This window comes from Suricata suricatta, chromosome X (assembly GCF_006229205.1).
Source record: "Suricata suricatta isolate VVHF042 chromosome X, meerkat_22Aug2017_6uvM2_HiC, whole genome shotgun sequence".
In the NCBI taxonomy this organism is placed as follows: Eukaryota; Metazoa; Chordata; class Mammalia; order Carnivora; family Herpestidae; genus Suricata; species Suricata suricatta.
The window spans coordinates 91,356,396-91,378,325 of record NC_043717.1 but is presented as its reverse complement, the minus strand read 5'-3'; the positions used below and the strand labels follow the sequence as shown (position 1 = coordinate 91,378,325).

The 21,930-nt window shown below is 41.9% G+C and overlaps 2 protein-coding genes across 12 annotated transcripts in view; one reads left to right on the top strand and one right to left on the bottom strand.

The window, feature by feature from the left end:
• OCRL (OCRL inositol polyphosphate-5-phosphatase) overlaps positions 1 to 3,480 on the bottom strand; it is a 51,007-nt gene extending 47,527 nt beyond the window's left edge. For 3 of the 5 annotated variants that reach the window (XM_029930168.1, XM_029930169.1, XM_029930170.1), the window contains exons 1-2: positions 3,275 to 3,480; positions 2,936 to 3,015 (exon numbers count right to left, since the gene is read on the bottom strand). In XM_029930168.1, the coding sequence (XP_029786028.1) occupies positions 2,936 to 3,015; positions 3,275 to 3,313 (119 nt within the window). In that variant the 5' untranslated portion in view covers positions 3,314 to 3,480. Of the gene's footprint in view, positions 1 to 2,935; positions 3,016 to 3,274 lie in introns of those variants that run through there. The other 2 variants (XM_029930174.1, XM_029930171.1) reach the window with 2 other exon arrangements.
• A 17,399-nt stretch (positions 3,481 to 20,879) lies between these two features.
• Positions 20,880 to 21,930, top strand: part of SMARCA1 (SWI/SNF related, matrix associated, actin dependent regulator of chromatin, subfamily a, member 1) — a 74,810-nt gene continuing 73,759 nt past the window's right edge. For all 7 annotated transcript variants that reach the window (XM_029929855.1, XM_029929859.1, XM_029929860.1 and 4 more), the window contains exon 1: positions 20,880 to 21,111. In XM_029929855.1, the coding sequence (XP_029785715.1) occupies positions 20,941 to 21,111 (171 nt within the window). In that variant the 5' untranslated portion in view covers positions 20,880 to 20,940. The remainder of the gene's footprint in view (positions 21,112 to 21,930) is intronic.

Here is a 21,930-nt window from a genome sequence, read left to right as displayed (position 1 = left end):
CTCTGTGCTGACACCTCAAAGCCTGGAGCATGCTTCAGATGCTGTGTCTCCCTCTCATTTCCCTTCTCTGCTCATGCTCTCTCTCAAAAATGAATAAATGTTTTAAAAAAATGTTTTTAAAGAATATAAAAATTCTGGGGCTCCTGGCTGGCTCAGTCAGTAGAGCATGTGACTCTTGGTCTCAGGGTCAGGAGTTCAAGCTCCATATTAGGTGTGGAGCCTACTTAAAAAAAATTTTTTTAGGGGCACCTGGGTGACTCAGTTGGTTAAGCGTCCAGCTTCAGTTCAGGTCACAATGTCATAGTTTGTGGGTTCAAGCCCTGCATTGGGCTCTGTGCTGACAGCTAGCTCAGAACCTGGAGCCTGCTTCAGATTCTCTCCCTCTCTCTCTCTCTCTCTCTGTCAAAAATAAATAAAAAACATTTTAAAAAATTTAAAAAATTTCTTTAAATTCTTCCTAATGTAATCATTAGTTTCAGACCAGAAAGGTGAAAAATAATAGCTGTATGACAAAACAATAGAAATTAGAATTTGGTAGTTGTCAAACAGAAAAGAGTAACAAATTGTGAATGCTAATTCAGCTTTATTCTAGGAAATACTCTGATTTGCTCAAGGAAGGTTAAAGACACAACAGGTTGCATCATAAGCCATTTTCCTTGAAAAAAATTTTTTAATTGCAATTTTAGTCTCTCAACTAAATTTCTCCTATGGTTGACAGCAAGAACTACAGTACTAAATATTAAAATAGACTTCAAGTTCTAGAATAAAAAGACCAAAAGGAAAAAAGTTGTGAGAAGAGCCCAAGTCAGAGAAGATACCCATGAGACAAGAATGTGAGGGTTATAGATGGTATGACAATATTTGATATCTCCAATAAATGATTTCAAGAGAAACTTCTCAAAGAGTGTCATTCTGAAATGTTACATGGGTTCAAATCTCAGGTAAGCTACTTCCTGTCAACAAGTGACTTAATCTCTCTGTCCCTCAATTTCTGTATCTAGAAAATGGGGGTGATGGTGATGATATTACAATTTCACAGCAGCCCTCACATGAGGGTTAAATGAACTAATTCATAGAAAGTGCTCAGAAGAGTCCCTGGCACACACCAAGCCAATTAAGTCTCAGTTGTTGCTATCCCCCCTTAACTCAAACAGATATGGAACATAAAACTTTCATGTCTTTGTGGAGAGGACACAAATCGTCAGAGCTATCACTCCGCGTTTAATAAAAGTTTTCCTACTCCATGAGGCCTGACAGAATGAGGCATTCATCTCAAGGCCAGCTGCTCCCTCCCCTATTAGCTAACTAGAGCTCCAAACCTATCAAACCCAGGAACCGTATCTGAGGCTGCAGTCATCTCAACAATGTAGTTATTTTATTTAATCCTCATAACTTTTTTTACAGAAGAGGAAACCAAGATGCAAAAAATTTAGTTTGATCCAAGGGGCACATCTCTTCACCCCATTCTAGCCTTTCGAAGTGGCAGTGGTTTTCCACTGTTCAATTCAGTTTTCTGTTGAATTTATGATTCAACTTGTCTTTCAGGGTTTGATGAAATCTGGGGAAAATAACATCAATTTACCACACCAACAGAACTGACCAAGCAGGACCTAGGGAAGAACTACTTTATAGGCCCAGCTGTTGTCCAGTTAGAGTGGCGGCACGAGTCTCAGAAAAGGGCAGGCTAAGTCAGTGGGAATTTCTTCTGTGTCAATTTGACAGCATAGACCCAGACTGAGTCTGTAAGATCTAAAAGCAGGGACTGAGAAAATTTATTTTTAGGCAGAATCCAATGTTGGGAGAAAGCAGTATTTAAATGATCACCGATTTTTATTTTTTTTAATTTATTTTAATGTTTATTTATTTTTGGAGGAGAGAGAGAGAGACAGACAGAGCATGAGCTGGGGAGGGTCAGAGAGACAGGGAGAGACAGAATTTGAAGCAGGCTCCGGGCTCTAATCTGTCAGGACAGAGCCCGACACAGGGCTTGAAGTCATAAACTGTGAGATCATGACCTGGACTAAAGTTGGACGCTTAACCAACTGAGCCACCCAGGCGCCCCTGATCACCGATTTTTAAACTCTGATGTCAAGAAACCAGTGAAGATCCAAGGGAAGTGAATGGGGCACACAGCAACAGAGCCTATGATATGTAATGGTCACCATAGACACTTTTAAGATGAGGCATTAGCGGAAAGGAAGATCAGCAGCTATAGTGATAGCTTATCAAAATAATCTATTCAGTCAACAGTCAACTGAGCTCCTATACTGCAAGGCAGAACTTACACACTGATAAACTGCCAAATGCTGTTTATATTTCTACACATTTCATTACTTTTTCTAACAGTCAAGTCAATAAGTGAGGCAGTTACCGGCTTACACTAAACCATTACTGAATTAATGAATATGCCTTCAAGCAAGTGGAATAAGGGAGTAGGGAGACTGGAGGAACCAGTTGAATGGGGTAAGGAAAAGGCACTTCTGTAAGGTTAACAATGAAGCTCTTCTATAACACTTTTACTTTTTGCAAACCACTTTTGCATTTATTATTCCACCATTTACAACTTCAAAGTCTATAAGGTAAGGGAGTTAATGTTTTTATTTGACTGATGAGGACACCAAGGCCCAGAAATTATTGTTGACTTGCCCAAGGTTACACAACACATGCCGTTGCAGAGGCAGGAACTAAAAACCCAGGCTTCCTGCTTCAACGCCCGCCGGTTGAGTCCTTCCACTGAACCACACTGCCAGGAGAGACCGAGCGGCTTGAAAGTTGGGGACAAAGCCCCATGGCTACAGCCCTCGCACTTCACACCTGGGCCTGAACCTGTGGCCCACGCGGCCTCAGTGGAAGCAGAGTGGGTGGCTTGTAGCGGTTTGGGGTTCGGAGGTAATGGCAGGCTCCTCTCCTCAATGGGAATCAGGTGGTTACTTACTCATATTGCCCGTTCCTTTGGGCTAGCGTCAGGAAGCAGGACTCCCGGCGAGCACCCTGCATCTCCAAACCCTCGATAGTATGTGGGCGAGAGTCAAGGGTCTCCTCCAGAAGCGCGGCCAGGGAGGGTTGGCGCGGTGCGGGACGGAGGGAGGCTCCCGCCCCTCTGCCCGCCCTCCGGGGTGCCCAAGGCATCCCCTCCCACGTCGGGCCCCCTCTCCGACTCGACTCTGCCTCCGGGTGCGACCCCCCCCCCACCTCCGCGGCGTTCCGCAGTCCCTCGCACCCCTACCCCTCCCGCCGTGCGGGGCCTCCCCTCCCCCTTCCCTCTGGCGGATACGGCTAGGGGCTGGGCTCCGACCGGGAGCCGCGGCTCCATCCCGGCGGCCTCCGGACTCCGTGGGGCTGCGGACTGCGGGCGGATCCGACGACACTGCCTCCCGCGTCCTCACCTGCCGCCGTTGGCCGCGCGTTGTTTGAGGAACGGCTTCGCGCAGGGCGCCGGGAGCCGGCAGCCGAGCCGAGAGCCTGACCCGAGAGAGAGCGGCGCCTCGCGCCCCCGAGAGTTTTCCAGGCCGCCGCAGATTTCGCCCCCGGCGGCCAACCCGCGGAACTGCAGCCAGAGACCCGACGGACCCGGGAAGTCTCTACCAGATCCAGGGAGGAGAGCGTTTTAAATGCTGCCTGTTATACCAGAATTATTCTGTGGACCTTGAAGATTGCCACAGAAACAAAACACAGCCATACCTATGGGAAAACTCAAATGTGTTGGGCCAATAGGACCCACATCATTCAGTAAAAAACAAAAAACAAACAAAAAAACCCACCCCAACCTTGTTACAGTTAGAACGCGCCGTGTTGGTTAATTCTACCTCTCAGATGTTCTTCCCTGCCTCTTCTTCCTTCCACCACCGAAATCTTAGAACAAATCCCCAAAGCTCAGACCTTTGCTCTTCCTTTGCACCCCTCAAGGTCATCTCTAAGCAAACAAGGACCAAATACACTTCCCTAGCTCAGACCCCTTGCCTAATATACCTCAGTGTTAACACAATACTGGATGACAAAACTAAGTCGTCATTTCACATAGCCACTCGGGGCTTGAAACTTTGAAGCCATATGCTTTCTTCTTCTCTCCTAATTTCTCTGTATCCAACAGGTCAACGTTATTAATATTTTCGTTGGAATTGCTTTCAGATTCCTTGTTTTCTCCCCATCTGTACCACCATTCACTTTATTGTTAGCCTCTGTGTTATCTCCTTTGATCATTATTCTCTGTTGATAATAATAAGAACATTCTTCTTGGAGTAATGTTTCAATTATATTTTTTTACTTGCTCAAGAATCTACAGTGGACTAGATAGGAAGACTGATCTTAAATCTATAGTAATTAAAACAGTGTGGTGTGGAGTTGGCCAGACCAATAGAACAGAATGCAGAACCCCAAACAGACCCACACATATATGGAAAATTGATATGCAACATATGTGACATTTTAAATCAGTGGGAAAAGAATGGATTATTCACTAAATGGTGCTGGAACTCTTGATCATCCATATAGAAAGTAATAAAACTGGATCTGTACCTCATACCATAGAGGAAAAATTCAATACCAGGTTGATTCAAGATCCAAATGTGAAAAAGCAAAATTTTACAGCTTTCAGAAGAAAACAGGAGAATATCTTTATGGAATAGGGAATGAGAATGACTCTTTAAGACACCAGACAGCACAAACAATAAAGGAATCAATAGATACATTTAACTACATTAAATTTCAAAATGCATGTACTTCAAGACAACATAAACATGTTAAAAGACAAGCCACAGACTGGTAGAAGATATTTTCAATGCACCTAACTGACAAAGGATAACCTATGAAGTTCTACACTTCTACTTGTCATCGTCCAACCTACTTCTCTCCCACCAGTCTCTGCAACTCTGTCTGCTTAGTCACACTGCTCTTTGTTATTCCTAGAACTTTCTAGGCACACTCTTGCTTCAGGGCCTTTGCACTTGCTGTTTACTCTGCCTAGTCTCTCACCTCCTTTAGGTCTTTGTTCAAATGACACATTCTCAGTGAGGCCTTCCTAGACATCTTCATTTAACACTGCAATTCAACAATCTCCTTATCTGCTTCCACAGAAACATGGACCTTCATTCATCTTCTACGTTTACTTTTTCTCCATAGAATTCATCACAATCCATTATCCTATATTTTACTTACTGATCTTGTTTATTGTTTACCTTCCCCTAGAATATAAGCTCCGTGAGGGCAGAGATTTTGTCTGTTTTGTTCACAGCTGCATTCCCAGCACCTATAACCATTCTTGGAACAAAATATGCGCTAGAAAAATTTGATTAAGGTAATGAATGAATTAGTGTCCAGAATGTATAAGAACCCCTATAAATCAGTGAGAAAAAGAAAGAAACCTAGTAGAAAAATTGATGAAATATATGAAGAAGCAATTCATAGTCAAAGAAACCCAAATGGCCAATAAAGACAAGAAAGGAAGTTTCACTTCATTACTATTCAGAGAAATTGAAAATTGAAATGATTTCACAACCGTTGGTTTGGCAAAATTTAAAAATTCACATCACACCAAGGTGCCAGGGTGGCTCAGTCAGTTGAGCATTCGACTCTTTATTTCAGCTCATGTCATGATCCTAGGGTCATTGGATTGAGCCCCGTGTCAAGCTCCATGAGGAGCATGGAGCCTGCTTAAGATTCTCTCTCTCTCTCCCTCTGCCCCTCTCCCCTACTCATGCTTGCTCACTCTCTCTTACTCTCAAATAAAAAAATTAGACAACTGCAAGCATTGTTGAGGATATAGAACAGATGAAACTCTGATTGACTGCTAGAAAATAACATAAGCTGGTAGAACTGCTGTGAAGAAGAATCTGAGAGGCACATGGGTGGCTCAGTTAAGCGTTCTCAGCTCAGGTCATAATCTCACCTTTTGTGGATTTGAGCCCTGCCTCGGGCTTTGTGCTGACAGTAAAAAGGCTGCTTTTCTGTGCCCCTCCCCCACTTATTCTCTCTGTCTCCGTCTCTCTCAAAATAAATACACTTAAAAAAAAAGAATTTGACATTACCTAATAAAGCTGACTATGTAATACGCTTCAACCCGAAATTCCATTTATAGGTATTGACCCAGGCAAAACTTGAACCTTTATGCCCAAGAAGACATGTAAAAGAATGTTCATTACAGCATTACTTGTAATCTCAGAAAAAAATGGAAGCAAACTAAATGTCCATCAGCAGGTAAATGGATAAATAAATCATGGTATTCATGAAATTAAATACTATCTTGAAACTAAGATGAATAATTTGTGTTATGTATTAACAGTTAAATCTCAAAATATGATGTTGAACAAAAAGAGCAGATCATGGGCAGTAGACTATACAATATGAAAATATTATCTGTTTCTTATGGCTACATAGATACAATAGTGTATATGACGTGAAAGAGCATAATCATCACCAAATTCAAGGGAGGGAGTGGATTGATACTGGGGAGGGGCATACAAAGAATATCAACTATAGCTATAATATTTATTTCTTTAAACACAATCTGAAAGTTGATGTTGCAAGATTCAATGCATGGTGGGTGTAAATATTGGATATGTTATTTTATATTCTTTCTTGCACTTGAAATTGTTTGCAATCAATGAAAATGTAAAACAAAGAAGTAATATGTAGGGGAGGGTTTAGCAGTGTCAGATACTACAAATAGGACGAGGAAAATGAGAATTGAGAGACTTTATGGATATGTCAAGGAATTCACTGGAGACCACTAAGTAAGTGGTTTCAGTAAGTGGTGAGGATAGAAACAAGATGACAGGGAATTGAGAAGGGACTGTATTGTGAGGAAACGGAAGTTAGAAACCATGTATTAAAGAGGTTTGAAAATAAAAAGGAGTGAAATACAATTTTAATTAAATTAATTAGAAGGGTCAAACAAATTCTTAATAAAATATTTTTTAAAACTTTTTTTTAATGTTTTATTTATTTTTGATACAGAGAGAGACAGAGCATGAGAGGGGGAGGAGCAGAGAGAGAAGGAGACAACAGAACCTGAAGCAGGCTCCAGGCTAGCTGTCAGCACAGGGCCTGACGCTGAACGTGAGATCTGACCTCAGCCGCAGTCGAAGGCTTAACGGACTGAGCCACCCAGGCGCCCCATAAATTCTTGATAAAATCTGAAGGCACTTTAAAGCAAAGGAGAGGGACCAGTGAAGAAAGGGACATTTAAGAAGCTAGAAGAGGGAAGCAGAAATGTTGTTGGGGCGCCTGGGTGGCTCAGTCGGTTAAGCATCCGGCTTTGGCTCAGGTCATGATCTCACAGTTCCTGAGTTCGAGCCCTGTGTTGGGCTCTGTGCTGACAGCTAGCTCAGAGCCTGGAGCCTGCTTCGCATTCTGTATCTCCCTCTTTGTCTGACCCTCCCCTGCTCAAACTGTCTCTCTCTGTCTCTCAAAAGTAAATAAGAAACATAAAAAAAAATTAAGAAATGTTGTAAGAAAAGTCCCCTGGTGATTGGGCAGGAGGAGGATCCCAGGTGCAGATGGAGGAAATCAACCTTAGAGAAGAGGAGAGAGACTTCTTCCTCCAAATCTCCAGTATCCCCAGGACTTCAAACAGTGCCTGGCATGCAGTGGAGTACTCTAATATTTGCTGTAAAGAATAAGAGGTTGGGGGGCACCTGGGTGGCTTGGTCAGTTGAGTGTCTGACTCTTGGTTGCAGCTCAAGTCACGATCCCAGGTATCTGGGATAGAGTAGAGCCCCTGTGTTCGGTGTTGAGGGTGGAACCTACTTAGGATTCTCTCTCTCTTTCTCTCTCTCTCTCCCCCCACTTCTTCTAACCCTCTGCCCCACTTGCACTCATGTGTGCTCTCTCTCCCTTTCTAAAATAAAAAAAAATGAATAAGAGGTTAGGAATATATGGAAATATATTGAGGTGAAGACACTAAAAACTCAGTCTCTCACAGGGGAAACGCTTTCTCCAAACAACAAAAAGTACTAAGTGGATGTTAATACCAAAAATAATCCTGGTGGCTAATGTCAAATACTCATGTGACAGACACTCTCCACATGGATTTACATACATACTTTCATTTAATCCTCACTAAATCCCTATAAATTAGTAGTATTGTTTCCATTTTAAAGGTGAGAAAAACGAGTGTCAGAGAAGTTAAGCAGTTTGCGTATTAACTAGTAAATGTCAGAATCAAGATTCAAATTTCGTGTTAGTCTGACTCCAAAGTTGGAACTTTTTTTAAAAGTAGGCTTCATGCCCAGTACAGAGCCCAATAGAGGGCTTGAACTCATGACCCTGAGATCAAGACCTCAGCTGAGACCAAGAGTCAGCTGCTCAACCAACTGAGCCACAGAGACACCCCAGGGTTGGAACTTTTTAACCAAACACATTATGCTGTTTGTTCAATATTAACAGTATTAACAGTAGGTGTTTATTTAGAGCCCTCTATGTGCCAGGAATTATGGTAACTGCCCTACCTGAATTATAACATTTAATTTGATGAAACTGAAGTTGAGAGAAAGGGTTTGAGAGCTTGAATAAGGTGGAGAAGGAGGGAACAGCCACTGTTGGGAGAATGACAGTGAATCCAGAAAAATTAATAAAGAGTTTAGGAGCCATAGAGAAAGCCCAATTGGAGGAAGATGACATGAATTTCTATGGTGGTCCAAAGCGGCACGGGTGTGTAATGTTCTCTAGCAATGCTTGGCAGATGAAAAGCAGGAGTAGTAAACGTTTACCAAGAAGGTGCATTAAGCTTAGGAAGTAGTACAGCAGGCAAAGCAGAAGCTCATGGGGTGGGGGAGTCTAAAGTGGTAGTTAGGATGCATTGAAATAGGTGATCCTTACAGTCTTTTTAGAGACAACATTTAAAAAGTGAGATCTTAAGGAGAGAATATAAAATACTAAAAGATGGGAAAACTTAAAAATAATTATTTAATTAAATGGTTACAAAATATAACATATCAAGTTCATTAATTATTACATTTTCCTTTTTCTTTTTTTAAAGTTTATTTATTGGGAGACATGGGTGCCTCAGTCGGCTAAGCGTCTGACTTTGGCTCAGGTCATGATCTCACGGTTCATGGGTTTGAGCCCCGCGAGGGGTTCTGTGCTGACAGCTCGGAGCCTGGAGCCTGCTTCAGATTCTGTGTCTCCTTCTCTGCCCTTCCCACACTCATGCTCTGTCTCTCTCTGTCTCAAAAATAAACTATAAACAAATTTAAAAAAAAAGTTTATTTATTTATCTTGACAGAGACAGAGGGAGAGAGAGAGAGAGAGCACGCATGCACGAGTGTGAGTGGGGGAGGGGCAGAGAGAGAGGGAGAAAAAGAATCCGAAGCAGGGATTCAGGGACTCTTATCTCATGAGCCATGAAATCCTGACCTGAACCAAAACTGAGAGTCAGAAGCTTAACCGACTGAGCCACCCAGGCGCCCCATTTTTCTATTTATTAAAAAATCCACTGTCTTTAAAAACAATTTCTAGGTTGGATCTTCTCACTTCTCAAGAATTTCCAAATATGCATAATGATTATGGAGATATCACAGCCATTATAAATTAAATTAATTATGCACCGACAAAAAATTTCAAAGCAAAATTACAAATGTCCTTTCAAAAATGTATAGCAAAAATATAAATATTTAATGAAAGACATGGATGCATTTTAATATGTTTAATATGATGCTGGTTGAAGCCTTCACAAGTAAGAAGCGCTTCGGGCCTGCAAAGGCAGAAACTGGCCTGCCTTACATAGATGAGTCTGGGGAAGATTTCACGTAGGTGAGTCAGCAGCCAGAGGCTGAAAGGCAGGCTGAACAGAGGTATAAATGATTCACTGATTTCTAAATCACCATAGTTAAAAAGCCTCACTTCTCATATACACAAATCCAACGTAGATCTGGCTTTCCATACAAAGCTGAATAAAGAAGAGCTCATTTTTATTTACATATTTCCGTTTATACTTTTCATTCCTTATAGAATTTGGTACTTGGCTGCTTTATTCCTACCCTAGCTAGTTTCTTCATTTCTTTTGGCCTCCACCCCCATTTCATTCTCCTAAGCCAGGCTCTCCTTTCTGTTTCAAGAATCCCATAGCCAGGTTTGGCATTGCCCAGGCCTACTTTCCCTCAGGAGATGCTGAACTGAAAGAATATAGAGTTAGCCTGGCACTTAAGGCCTCAAAGATTCTGTGCTGAACATAGCTTTCCAGTTACTTCCTAAGACTACTCTTTACAAACCTTATGATCTACCCAAGCATTTTCTTAAGAACTGAACATGTGCAGTGGTTAGGGGCAATCAGATTGTTGTGCTCACGATTCAGGTACTCCTTTGATCATTCAGCTGAATACCGCTAACTTGTCATTTTGGCTTTGGCCTTTATAGAGTGTAAAAAATTTTTAATGGTCACAAGCTGGTTAATATATATCCACAAAGAATTAGAGAGATGCTGATGTTGAAACACAGACCATAAAAATGATATAAATTCTACAAATTCTCAAGGGGATACTCATCAGACCCATAAACTGCATTTATCTGATCAAAATTCTTATATGGCATGTAAAGGTTTCTCTAGTACATACTTCAAAAACCTGAAAAGAGAAAATAGGGTTATGGCTAAATTCAACTTTTTCTTTGTCTAATTGTGACATTTAGTACACCGAGGGGGTGTATGGCTGGCTCAGTTGGCAGAGCATGTGACTCTTAATCTCAGGGTCGTGAGTTCAAACCCCATGTTGGGCATGGAGCCTACTTTGAAAAAACCCTACACTGTGATAGATCTAGTGGGATGATCTATGAAGATTACCTAAGTTCTTTTCTATCCTCAACCCTGTGACCCTTCTCGAGGCAGGCATGACACATAAGATGGGTCTCACCTCCAACACAGGTGTCATGAAAGAAGGGCAGAACATTCTCTTGGTTTTTGTGTTATTGTTTTATATCTCATTCCAGGGTATAAGACAGACTTAGGAAGAATACTTGCTGCGCAAGATGTGTTATGTTATTTTCCCCATTACTCTACCGTAGTAGATAAGAGCCTCAGAACTGAGAAGAGGAAGGCATGTAGGAAAAGGGAACTTAGAAGATGGGATCTTGTGGTCATGATGAGAGGAAGCAGCATTTGGTAGCAGTAGGTACTGTGTCGTTAGAGGCCTGATGGGGACTTAGCTGCCTTACTGAATAGCAGTAGGGGTGGATAAGAGGATGACTATATATCCCAGGGAATGCTGGTGCAGAATATATAAAGAGCCCTAGAAGTAGACATCTCCTCCCCACCACTGCTATTTCGGTCTTGCATAAAACTCCAGAGTTTCAAATCAACATGAGAGTAAAGAAGAATTTATTTAGGGTAACTCCTAAATCCGATTGAGTTTAATATGAAATGGTACACACACACACACACACACACACACACACACACACACACACAGCATTGAATTGACTGAGTTTATGGGGACAAGGCTAGATTATTTTCTGCTCTCGGGAAGAATGGTGCCTCTAGAAAGAAACTAAGTTTAGATATAGGCAGTATAGGCTCTAGAACCTTTTCTGTCTTGCTATGGCTGTGTACCTAGCACCTAGCACCTAGCACAGTAGCTATTTGATAGGTATCTGTGTAATATATAATTATTCCTTGCAGAAAACAATGCATGATTTAGAATTTTCCTAAGGGTATTAAGCATCAAAACAAGTTGTAAAATGCTGCTTTAATCAATTTGACTAATTTCTTGATCACATGCTACTATTTCCATCTCATTAATGTTGTCTTTACCCCAACCTCCTCTGCAACTATACCTGCTGGAATTCTCTCTGTTCTTCAATGCTCACCTCCTCTTGAAGCTCTTCTCTTGTCACCCCTCAGCTGGAGAACAATGCTCACTCCTCTGAATAACAGCGTCTCTGTGTGCCTCTCGTAGAACTTCATGGACCTTCTCAAGGTCTATCTTGTATCATATTGTTACAGAACAAATAAGCACATGATGAGCTCTGGTGTTTCTTATCTTCACTCTCCCACCACCTCCTCAGCATTTTATACTTACACTTTTTCGAGTAAATCATTTGTAAAACATTTATTTATATTTTTCCATAGTATGCCTATTTCTTCCTTCTTTTAATGAACATAATATATATATGTACAGTTTAACAAATGATTATAAAATGAACGCCCATGTAACCTCCGGCCAGGTCAAGAAATTAAACATCATTGGGGTGCCTCTTGATCTTGGGGCCATGGGTTTGAGTCCCAATTTGGGTGTAGAAATTAGTTAAAAATAAAATCTTTAATAAAAAAAGAAAAGAAACCAAGCATTGTTAGCATTTTGGAAGATACCCCTAAACCTGATGCCTCTCTTTCTGACCACCCCTTCTTCTTCCACCCAGAATTAAATCAGGGCTGGTATTGAGCCAGCACAGTCTGACGAAGCATAAAAGCTTCTGTCTGTTTGGATTAGTCAAGGTTTGTGTTTTACCAGTTGTTTAAATTTTTGAGGATCATCCCTGTACATAACCACTGTCTTGACTTCTGTGATAATCATTTAGCAGCTTTTCTTTACAGTTTTACCCCTTACAGATGCAGCCATAAATTTCTTTGCCTGTTTTCAAACTTTATATAGATGACATAACAGTATGCATTATCTCACATCTTGCTCATTTCACTCAATCTTATGTCATGCATGTCTCCGTATGTAGCTGTCATTTTAACTGATGTGTAATATTTCATTGTATGAATATAATTCATTTGCTCTACTGTTGATGGGCATTTGAATGGTCGTAAGAACTTGGCTATTATAAATAAAACCTACTATGAACATTCTTGTGTATGGCTTTTGGTGCACATATAAATGATTATTTTCTAGCGTATATTATCCTGATGGAATTACGAGGTCAAAGGTGATTGTGAGTTGGGCTCTCCAGAAGTAAAAGCTGAGATGGAGTATTGAGTACAAGATGTTTATTAGGGACTAACATTTGTGAAAGAAAGGCAAAGGAAGTAGGATTAAGCAGAGGAAGAAGATGAACTGTGATACAAGTCTGACAAAACTTGAGCTGATTTGGTGAGGAGCTTTGGAACAAGTGGTGTCCGCTTGCGTGTTCTGCATTGCTTCTGCCTTACTCGTTCACCTTAGGAAGAGCATGACCTTGGGCAAACCAACTCTCTGCAGCTAAGGTAGACCCTCAAGGATCTGGCAGCTGGAGGTTATCTGTAGGTCATTCCCCATACATATGCAGAATGTCCTTCTTTGAAGGGGAGTCAGGGTGACATTATATGTGTTTCTCTACCATAATCTGCAATAGGGTATATAAGTGTTCAGCTCTGGTTAATAATGCCAAACTGGTTCCCAAAGTGGTTCTACAATTTATACTCTCACCTGCACTATATGAGTGCTCCTATTGCTTCTCATCCTTATAAATTCTTGGTACTGTTAATCTTTAAAACATTTTAGCCTTTCTAGTGGATGTGTAACAGGATCTCATTGTGGCTTTAAAGTTTGTTATTTTTTTTGAGAGAGGGAGAGACAGAGAGCAGAAGGGGCAGAGCAAGAGAGGGAGGGAGAGAATCCCAAGCAGATTCTGCGCTGTCAGTGCAGAGCCCAACACAGGGCTTGAATCCTGAACCACGAAATTGTTACCTGAGCTGAAACCAAGAGTCAGGCGCTTAACCAATTGAGCCATTATTGCGGCTTTAATTTGCATTTCTCTGATGACTATTGAGGTTAACCGCCTTCTCATACATTTACTGCTTTGATATGTCTCAGTTTTTCACTTGCATTTGTTTTGCCTTCATTAGATAATGAACCTTTTTTCAGGCCGGGATCAGGAAACACAGCTTGATGCCAATATTTGAATGTCCTTCAACCTAATGATGGTTTTTATATTTTTAATTGTTCAAAAAATCAAAAGAGGAATAATATTTCATATGAAATTCAAATTTCAGTGTCCATAAATAAAATAAAATTTTATTGGAACCCAGCTATGCTCGTGGGTTTACCTATTGCCTATGGTCTTTTATGCTACCACAATAGCGTCATTGTGATAAAGACCTTAATAGCCATGAAATCTGAAATATTTATTATCTGGCCTTTTGCAGAAAAAGTTTTTTGATCTCTGTTCTTGGTCATTGGTTCCAAGGTGTGGCCCCTGGGCCTGAAGAATCATTATCACCTGGGAACTTCTTATAAAGGCAAATTCCTAGCCACACTGCAAACCTATTAATTCAGAAGCTCTGGGAATGGGGCAAGCCATCAATTTTTTTTGTTGTTTATTTTTGAGAGACAGAGTGTTAGCAGGGGAGGGGCAGAAAAAGAGGGAGACACAGAATCCGAAGCAGGCTCCAGGCTCCGAGCTGTCAGCACAGAGCTCGATGCAGGGCTTGAACCCACGAACCATGAGATCATAACCTGAGCTGAAGCTGGCCATAGCCACTTAACCGACTTAGCCACCCGGGTGCTGCTAAGCTATCAGTGTTTTTATAAGCCCTCCAGGTGATACTGATGCGTTAAAGTTTGAGACCAGTGATCTACGTGCAGGACAAGGACCTAATCCATTCTCTTTGTGAGCCATCATAGTCCTTCCTATTTAGTTCCACCCATAGTGGATAAGCTGTAAGAGAGCTTTCAAAATTGTTCTACAGATATATTTTATGCATATGAAATCTGGCCAAATAGATACCTAGGAGGAAAAGTAGGAGAAACCAAGAGGAAAAAATCTGAAGGATATATGTGAAGGGTGGAAGACACAATGGAGCTGGGGAGCCAGTCCCTTGGCCCACTTCCTTCCACCTCATTTTATGCAGCCTTTTAACAAAGATGAATCAGATATGGTCCCTGTCCTCAAGGAGGTCATGCTCTATGTAGGAAAGTGTCCTGACACTCTTCTCTGTCATTTACTGCTTTTCTTCAAAACTTACCTTTGAGGAAGTGTAATTGAACCAAATTGCTGACCCTAATAAATGATAATGGAGAGAGAAAATTAACTTGGCAAACAACAGTTTTGCTCTATTCCCACTTTAGTTCAGGACTGACTTCCAGACTGACTTTTGTGCTGGCTTTTCCTTGGCTCAGTCTGAAGCTCAATGCATCACCTTGCTTTTGTCATTTTAACTACCATCCATTGAATGCACATTATGTGCCAAGACAATGCTAAATGTTTCATATATACTTGTGCATTAAATTATCTGTAAAGCCACTCTGAGTTAGGTTTTTTAAAGTTGTTATTTTAATTGCAGTTAGTTTTTAGTTAGGTATTATATCCATTTTACAGATGCAAATCTGAGGCATAGAAAGGTTAAATAATTTGGTAGCATTTGAACTCCAAGTCTTTCTGACTCTAGAGCCCAAGTTGGTAATAATTGTACTATTCTCCCTCCAAAAATATTCACCATGTGCTTTTAGAAAACCCAATTCAGATTACTTAGCATGTGTTACAGGTTTTAGGGCATGCTTTGGTGTATGCAATTTCAGGGTGGGAAGCATTTAAAAAACTGACAATATCTTTTTTCATAACTAGGATTTAGATGATGTTTCTTTTTTTTAAATTTTTTCTTTTTACTGCTTTTTATTTTATTTTTGAGAGACAGAGAGAGACAGCTGGAGCAGGGGAGGGTCAGAGAGAGAGAGACACACAGAATCCGAAACAGGCTCCAGGCTCTGAGCTAGCTGTCAGCACAGAGCCCGACGCGGGGCTCGAACCCACGAACCATGAGATCTGACCTGAGCCGAAGCCGGATGCTTAACTGACTGAGCCACCCAGGCGCCCCTGATGTTTCTTAAAAGTAGAAAAATCCTTTTACATACAACTTAAAATGGTATGTCAAAAACAGTTCTTTAGCCAGGTAATATTATTGCAAACAGCCCAGTAATTTATATTACTTCTCTTATTTTACACATTATATAATTATGTTGTCTCTTTAGTATGAAACTGTTCTTTTCCATTTTTTAAATCATTGTGTCTACTAGCTTCTACTCCATCTGTTAGGGATTATTTCAACCTGTCTGGTTTTGAGAAATATTTTGCAATTAATCCTTTAAAATGTTATTTATTCATTATGTAAGTATAAGAACCTTTACCAAGGAAAATTGGTAGTAATAGAGAAACAAATATTAGAAAAAAGCCACCCATAATCCCACCACCTTCCAGCAACTACTTCAACACCTTTTCCTTTGTGGAAATCTATTACGTAGATTCATTCATTCATTTTTTCTTTCTTTCCTTCTTTATTTTCTTTTGTTTTTAAATCGGATCATTCTATTTTGTTGCTTGCCTTCATTCACTCAACAATATGTTAGGGGTATCTGTGATCATGACTGTAAAGGATCTGGGAGCAAGAAGGCCACTAATTGTCTCTTACAAAATCGGCCTAGAAGTGAGATTATCTATTCTACTCTTATCCTATTAGGTAGAATTTGTCATATTGCCCTCATGAAAATGACATAGGAGGGGTGCCTGGGTGGCTTAGTCAGTTGGGCATCTGATTTTGGCTCAGGTCATGTCTCGCAATCTATGAATTCGAGCCCTGTGTTCAGCTCTGTGCTGACAGCTCAGAGCCTGAAGCCTGCTTTGGATTCTGTATCTCCCTCTCTCTCTGCCCCTCCCCCACTTGTTCTCTTTCTCTGTCTGTCTGTCTCTCTCTCTCCCCAACATAAAAAGAAAACATTAAAAAAAAGACCTAGGAAATGAGGGGAGACACATGATTCTATAATGTGGAGCTATAAAATTCCGAGAAATACTTCTAATCTAATACAGAGTGATCTCTATGTGGAGAATATGACATAGCCAGCTTTTTGGTGTAAAAATGGGAAAGAAAACTGAAAAAGAATACAAGTGATTACTTGTTGGTAACAGAATAAAGATAAGGCAGTGTTGTAGAAGAGATTCTATGAATATATATTTTAATATAATTTTGACTGTTTAGACTCAAATATTTTATATACACATGATAAAATGAATAAAATGAAAAACTTGAAGAATTATAAAAAACAACCTATTAGGGGCATATTTCCATGCCAGCAGATATATACTTCCATAGCCATTCATAATGATTGCATAGTATTCCCTTAATGAATGTTTTGTGAAACATTTTGCCCAACACTTCCTCTTGCACATTTAAATTATTTCAGTTAACTTTCCCCCCACTCTGCACTCTGTCCTGAGTCCCGTTACTGTTCAGAAAATTTACTTTGGGTATATTCTGTTCAAGAACCCCAAATTATTCTCTAACCTCCATTTTACAGCAACCTTTATGTACAGCTAAAGAAATTATCTGGCCATGCATACTACCAGAGCCTTAAGGGTGATAATGTCTCCTCAGAAATCCAGAGGGAACACTATGGAGACAGCAAAAATATTTCCAATAATTTTCTGAATATGATTTCAACTGTCAAAGAGGAATCCCTGTGAAGAACAGAGAACTTAACAAATATAAGTGGAAAGATAAAGTTTGGAGCCAGATGGTCTGGGATTTAAATCTGGCTTTTGTCACTTATTAGCTGTGAAACCTTAGATGAGTTATTTAGCCTAAGTCCCCACTTTCTGATCTGTAAAATAGGGATAAAAACATATATTTCATAGCATTACTAGGATTAGCAACATCATATGCCAGGAACCTAGTACAATAGTGAGTGCTCAAGAAATGGTTGATGCATACGGGTTGTTATGATGACCTTTCCCTTTAATATACAGAGTGCTGAGGAAATACCACATTTTCAAAAATGCCACTATCATAAATGTTTTCAAGGAGAATGGTGAGAAAGCTTACTGCTAAGAACAGAATGGTTACTATAGTTGTAAGCAAGATACTGTGACTGGAATCCTTTGTACCAGCTTCGAAAGAACGTTGATTAGTGGGATCACAATGTAGTTTTAAGTCACACTGTGGTTTCAGTGATAAATTTCAGATACAGGATAAGAGAATGAACATTAAGTCTTTCATCTTGACTTCATGAACTTTATCAAAGTATTTAATACCACCACTGGACATGTGTTCTGGCAGATACCGAACAAGTTTGGCTATACAAAAATGGCTATTGGATAACTTCTACAATATTCACAATCTGCCAAAATGGATGTATTGTCCAGTATACTAGGAATGGTTTTGAACCTCCCAAATATGACCCCAAGGTCTTCTACAAAAGTTTGCTTTGTTTTCCTACCTCACTGGAGTACAGCAATTAAAGACCATTTCAAAAGGAAAGACAAAATAGAAGAAGGTAGTAGTAGTAGCAGATAGAGCAAGGTGTTGGGTAGGCTCAGAAATGAGATGACACTTGTTGAGCAAAGTCTACAGTTCATGAATTTTAGGCAGATTTGCAAATAAGGATAGCACATGTTCTGTAAATAGCAGCTGTTGCCACAAGCCTAAGGGCAATATTTACATGAATCCTGAAGCAAGGTCTATGGACCAAGCATTGACCTTTCCAGCCAAACTCATTAGTTGGTAGCACTTTCAGCCATGTCATCCTGGAAAGAAAGGATCACATTATACAGTATATGGAAAATTGCCAACATACAAATATGTTCTGGCCCCCAAATTAATTTCTGAATTATTTTTGGGGAACTTAAAACACATATTTCCACAGAAGAGGTATTTCAAAGGGATGTGAGTTTCCCAGATTTCTTCTAGGAGTGCATTTAGCCCAAGGTGTAACTGAAATACTGTACATTGGCAATGAGAAGTACAATGGAATAAAGTATCTTTGCAAGCAGAAGCACACAAATACATAACAAATATTTACTGACCCTTTTTTCTTTGAAGCCCCAGGAAAGGAAAGGGGAATTATATCCTCCCATAGCTGCAGTTTCGTGAAAAAGACATCTTCAGGAGCACCTGGGTAGCTCAGTTGGTTAAGCTAACTTCGGCTCAGGTCATAATCTCATCATTCGGTTCATGGGTTCGAGCCCCGTGTCAGGCTCTGTGCTGACAGCTCAGAACCTGGAGCCTGTCTTCTGAGTGTGTCTCCTTCCCTCTCTGACCCTCCTCTGCTCACATTCTCTCTCTCTCTCTCTGTCTCTCTCTCTGTCTTCAAAATCAATAAAACATTAAAAAAAAAAAAGAAATCTTCCATGACACTTTCTAGAAGGATCCTCCTTAAGTCAAATGCATCTGTACATCCTTGTCTTTCAAGTGCTTCCTGGACTTCATCACCACACAACTCTTAATGACTGAGGAGACTGAGAAGGTGGTGGTGAAGGGGTAGGATGTCTAACTGGAAGTCTCAAGGTTTTATGTGGAGACAGTTCAAACTCTGCAGTTCATTCCTTAATACATCGATCTGTACATTTTATAGAAAAAATAGTGTTTCAAATGATCAGTTAAGTCATTTAATTCCATCTCACTGCTTAACTGAGGTTCATGCTCCAGAAATATGAACCATATACCCATGGATAGTACACATGTGTACTTCAGGATGAGAAACAAGGGCAAATGATAAGAATAATTAAAAATCAGAGCAAAGCTATTACTACCAGTCTCAGTGGCACACTCCTCCAATCACCAGTGTCTTGCTCTTTGCCTCTAAAAACCTGTGTGCCTCTGTGCAAAACCAGTCCCTGGACAGAATCTCACACTCCTTCACACTAAGGTGTAAATGACCAATAGTAGCTAAAAGGTCACAACGGTTTTGCATATGAAGTAGTCACAACTTTAAGACAAAAAGGAATTTAGGCTACTATCCCCAGGAAAAGGGGATATATTTGGGGGGCAGTTGGGCACCTTCCTGCTATTTATAGAACTCACATTTGATTTTAGTGGGTAATTCAGGAAGGTATGTTGAGGGAAATTAATCATGATTTCTTTACACTTTGAAAAGTATTTGCTTCATTTTGGAAATTGTAGATTTTGTGATTGTTGTTTGGTATATTATTTTCCACATTTTGCTATCTTTCATCCGTAATGATCAAAAATTTTAAAGGTATAAATCTTCCCATTATTGATCAAAATAAATGGTGAGGAGGAATAGAAACAATATTTAATAATTGATATTTGCGTACTGTCCTACCCTTTACAAAATGCTTTTATATCCATGATCATGCATATTATTGGTGTTTAATTATTACTTAATAACGGGGATACAAAAAGAACACGCACCAAAAATCTCACAGTATAATTTAATCCATTTACTAATATTGGGTATCTACCACAATTTGCCCCAGGTTCTACGAAGCCCTTGACCCTAGTCCCCCCACCCAAGGAGTTTTAAAATTCAGCGGTGAAGGCAAAAGGAGGGTTCCTGCACATTGGCCATCTGAGAAGTATCAGAGCTGCAAATAGAGCAAATATGCATGAAACCCAAGCGTCACGCTTTGCCTTTTAAGAGAATGTTTGCAGCTGCGATCACGAGATTCAAGGAATGCTTCTCCTGCAGAATTTCCAAAGGTGGGAATAGCACCACCGATCCCCCTTTTGGGACCTGGGAAAGGGCAGTCCCCAGAGGGGTTCTGGGCTTTGGAATTAGTGAGACCTTTTACAGTGCAGTTACAAGCAGAGGAAAAGTTCTTTGTGCAAGAAGGGGAGAGCGCCCCGAGGTACAAAGAGCAGATTTAAGCGAAAGAGGATTCCTTCTGCACACATAGGCGAGGGGAGCTCAGGCTGACTGTTGGGGGCGTGTGGGAAGGAGATTTTTAGGGAGCTGCGGGCTTGCGGGTTCCCTCCTCCACCCCACTCCGCGCCCCACACTCGGGCAACAGTTGGTTGTGCGGGGCCGGCCCGGGCTCTTGGTGGGGAGGGGGAGTCTCGCGATTGTTGAGGGGGGGGGTGGAGAAAGGGGGGAGGGTGACGGGGGGAGGCCATGACGTAGGGTGGGTGGACGGAAGTGGGGCAGGGTTGAGGGTTATTTAAAGAAGGGGGGGCTGAGCGAAGGGGTTGGAAGCGGAGTGATTCCCCACCCCTGCTCCATCTAGCTCTTTCCAGTGCAGCCACTGCCGCCGCCCAGGAGCCCTCGTCCCCTTCCTCGTCCCTCTCCTCGTTCCCGCTCCAACGCAATGGAGCCGGACAGCGCTGCAGTGGCAGCCACCGTGGCAGCTGCTGATGCGACCGCCACAATCGTGGTCATAGAGGACGAGCAGCCAGGGCCATCCACCTCTAAGGAGGAGGGAGCGGCCGCCTTGGCCACCGAAGCCACCGTGGCCTCGGAGAAGGGCGAGAAGAAGGAGGTAAATAGGAAGGGGGTGTGTGTGTGGTGAACAAATCCTGAGCCGGGCCCCTCCGAGGGGCCCAAGCCCTGACCTTTCAGCGCGCCGACAGGTACTGGCAGAGCTCAGCGGGGATGGGGGCCGCGGGCGCGCTGGGGGTGGGGGGCGACGGAACAGTCTTGCTTTCGTTCCCCTCCCCCTTTCCTCTGTGCCGCCAGGAGGGCGGGGGCGGGGCTGGGCGCGGCGCGGGGTGGAGGGTGCCCGTTATCCGGGGCTTGGGGGGCTTGGGAGCCCCTCGACAGCCCCCAGCCCCATTCACATTCCCGGAACTGGGGTAACAGAGTGGGGGATGGGGCTGTGCAGGAAAAAGCCTCCGCCTCTCTCCCTCCTCTCGCTCGTTCCCTCTCCCCCCCCCCCTTCCCGTCGGCCTCTGCCTGGGAAATCTGGGCCCTTCAATCCCACACCCGCGCAAAAGGGGTTCTGCTGGGGCTTATATTTTTTAATTTGAATTTCAAGGTGCTGGTGGTTGCGAGGCGGAGGACGGTAGGAGAGACTTTTATTTTTTTTGAATGACCATGTCTGCCTTTAAGGTGGCAGCAAAAAAATCATCCCTTGTTCGTTTGGTCTCCGCCTGCTGAAGCGGGGGTGTCACTCCGAGAAAATGAGCTCTCTGCATGCTACCCGCCCCCCCCCCCCCGCAATCCAACCCCCAAACTGAGGAACCATAGACGCTGGCTTAGGAAAATTTCCAACGTGTGCACCCTCACCCTCTCCTGCCCCGCCCCCGACAGTATAGTATTTCACTCCAGGGCCACCCAAATGGTCCCCCAATCCGGCCCC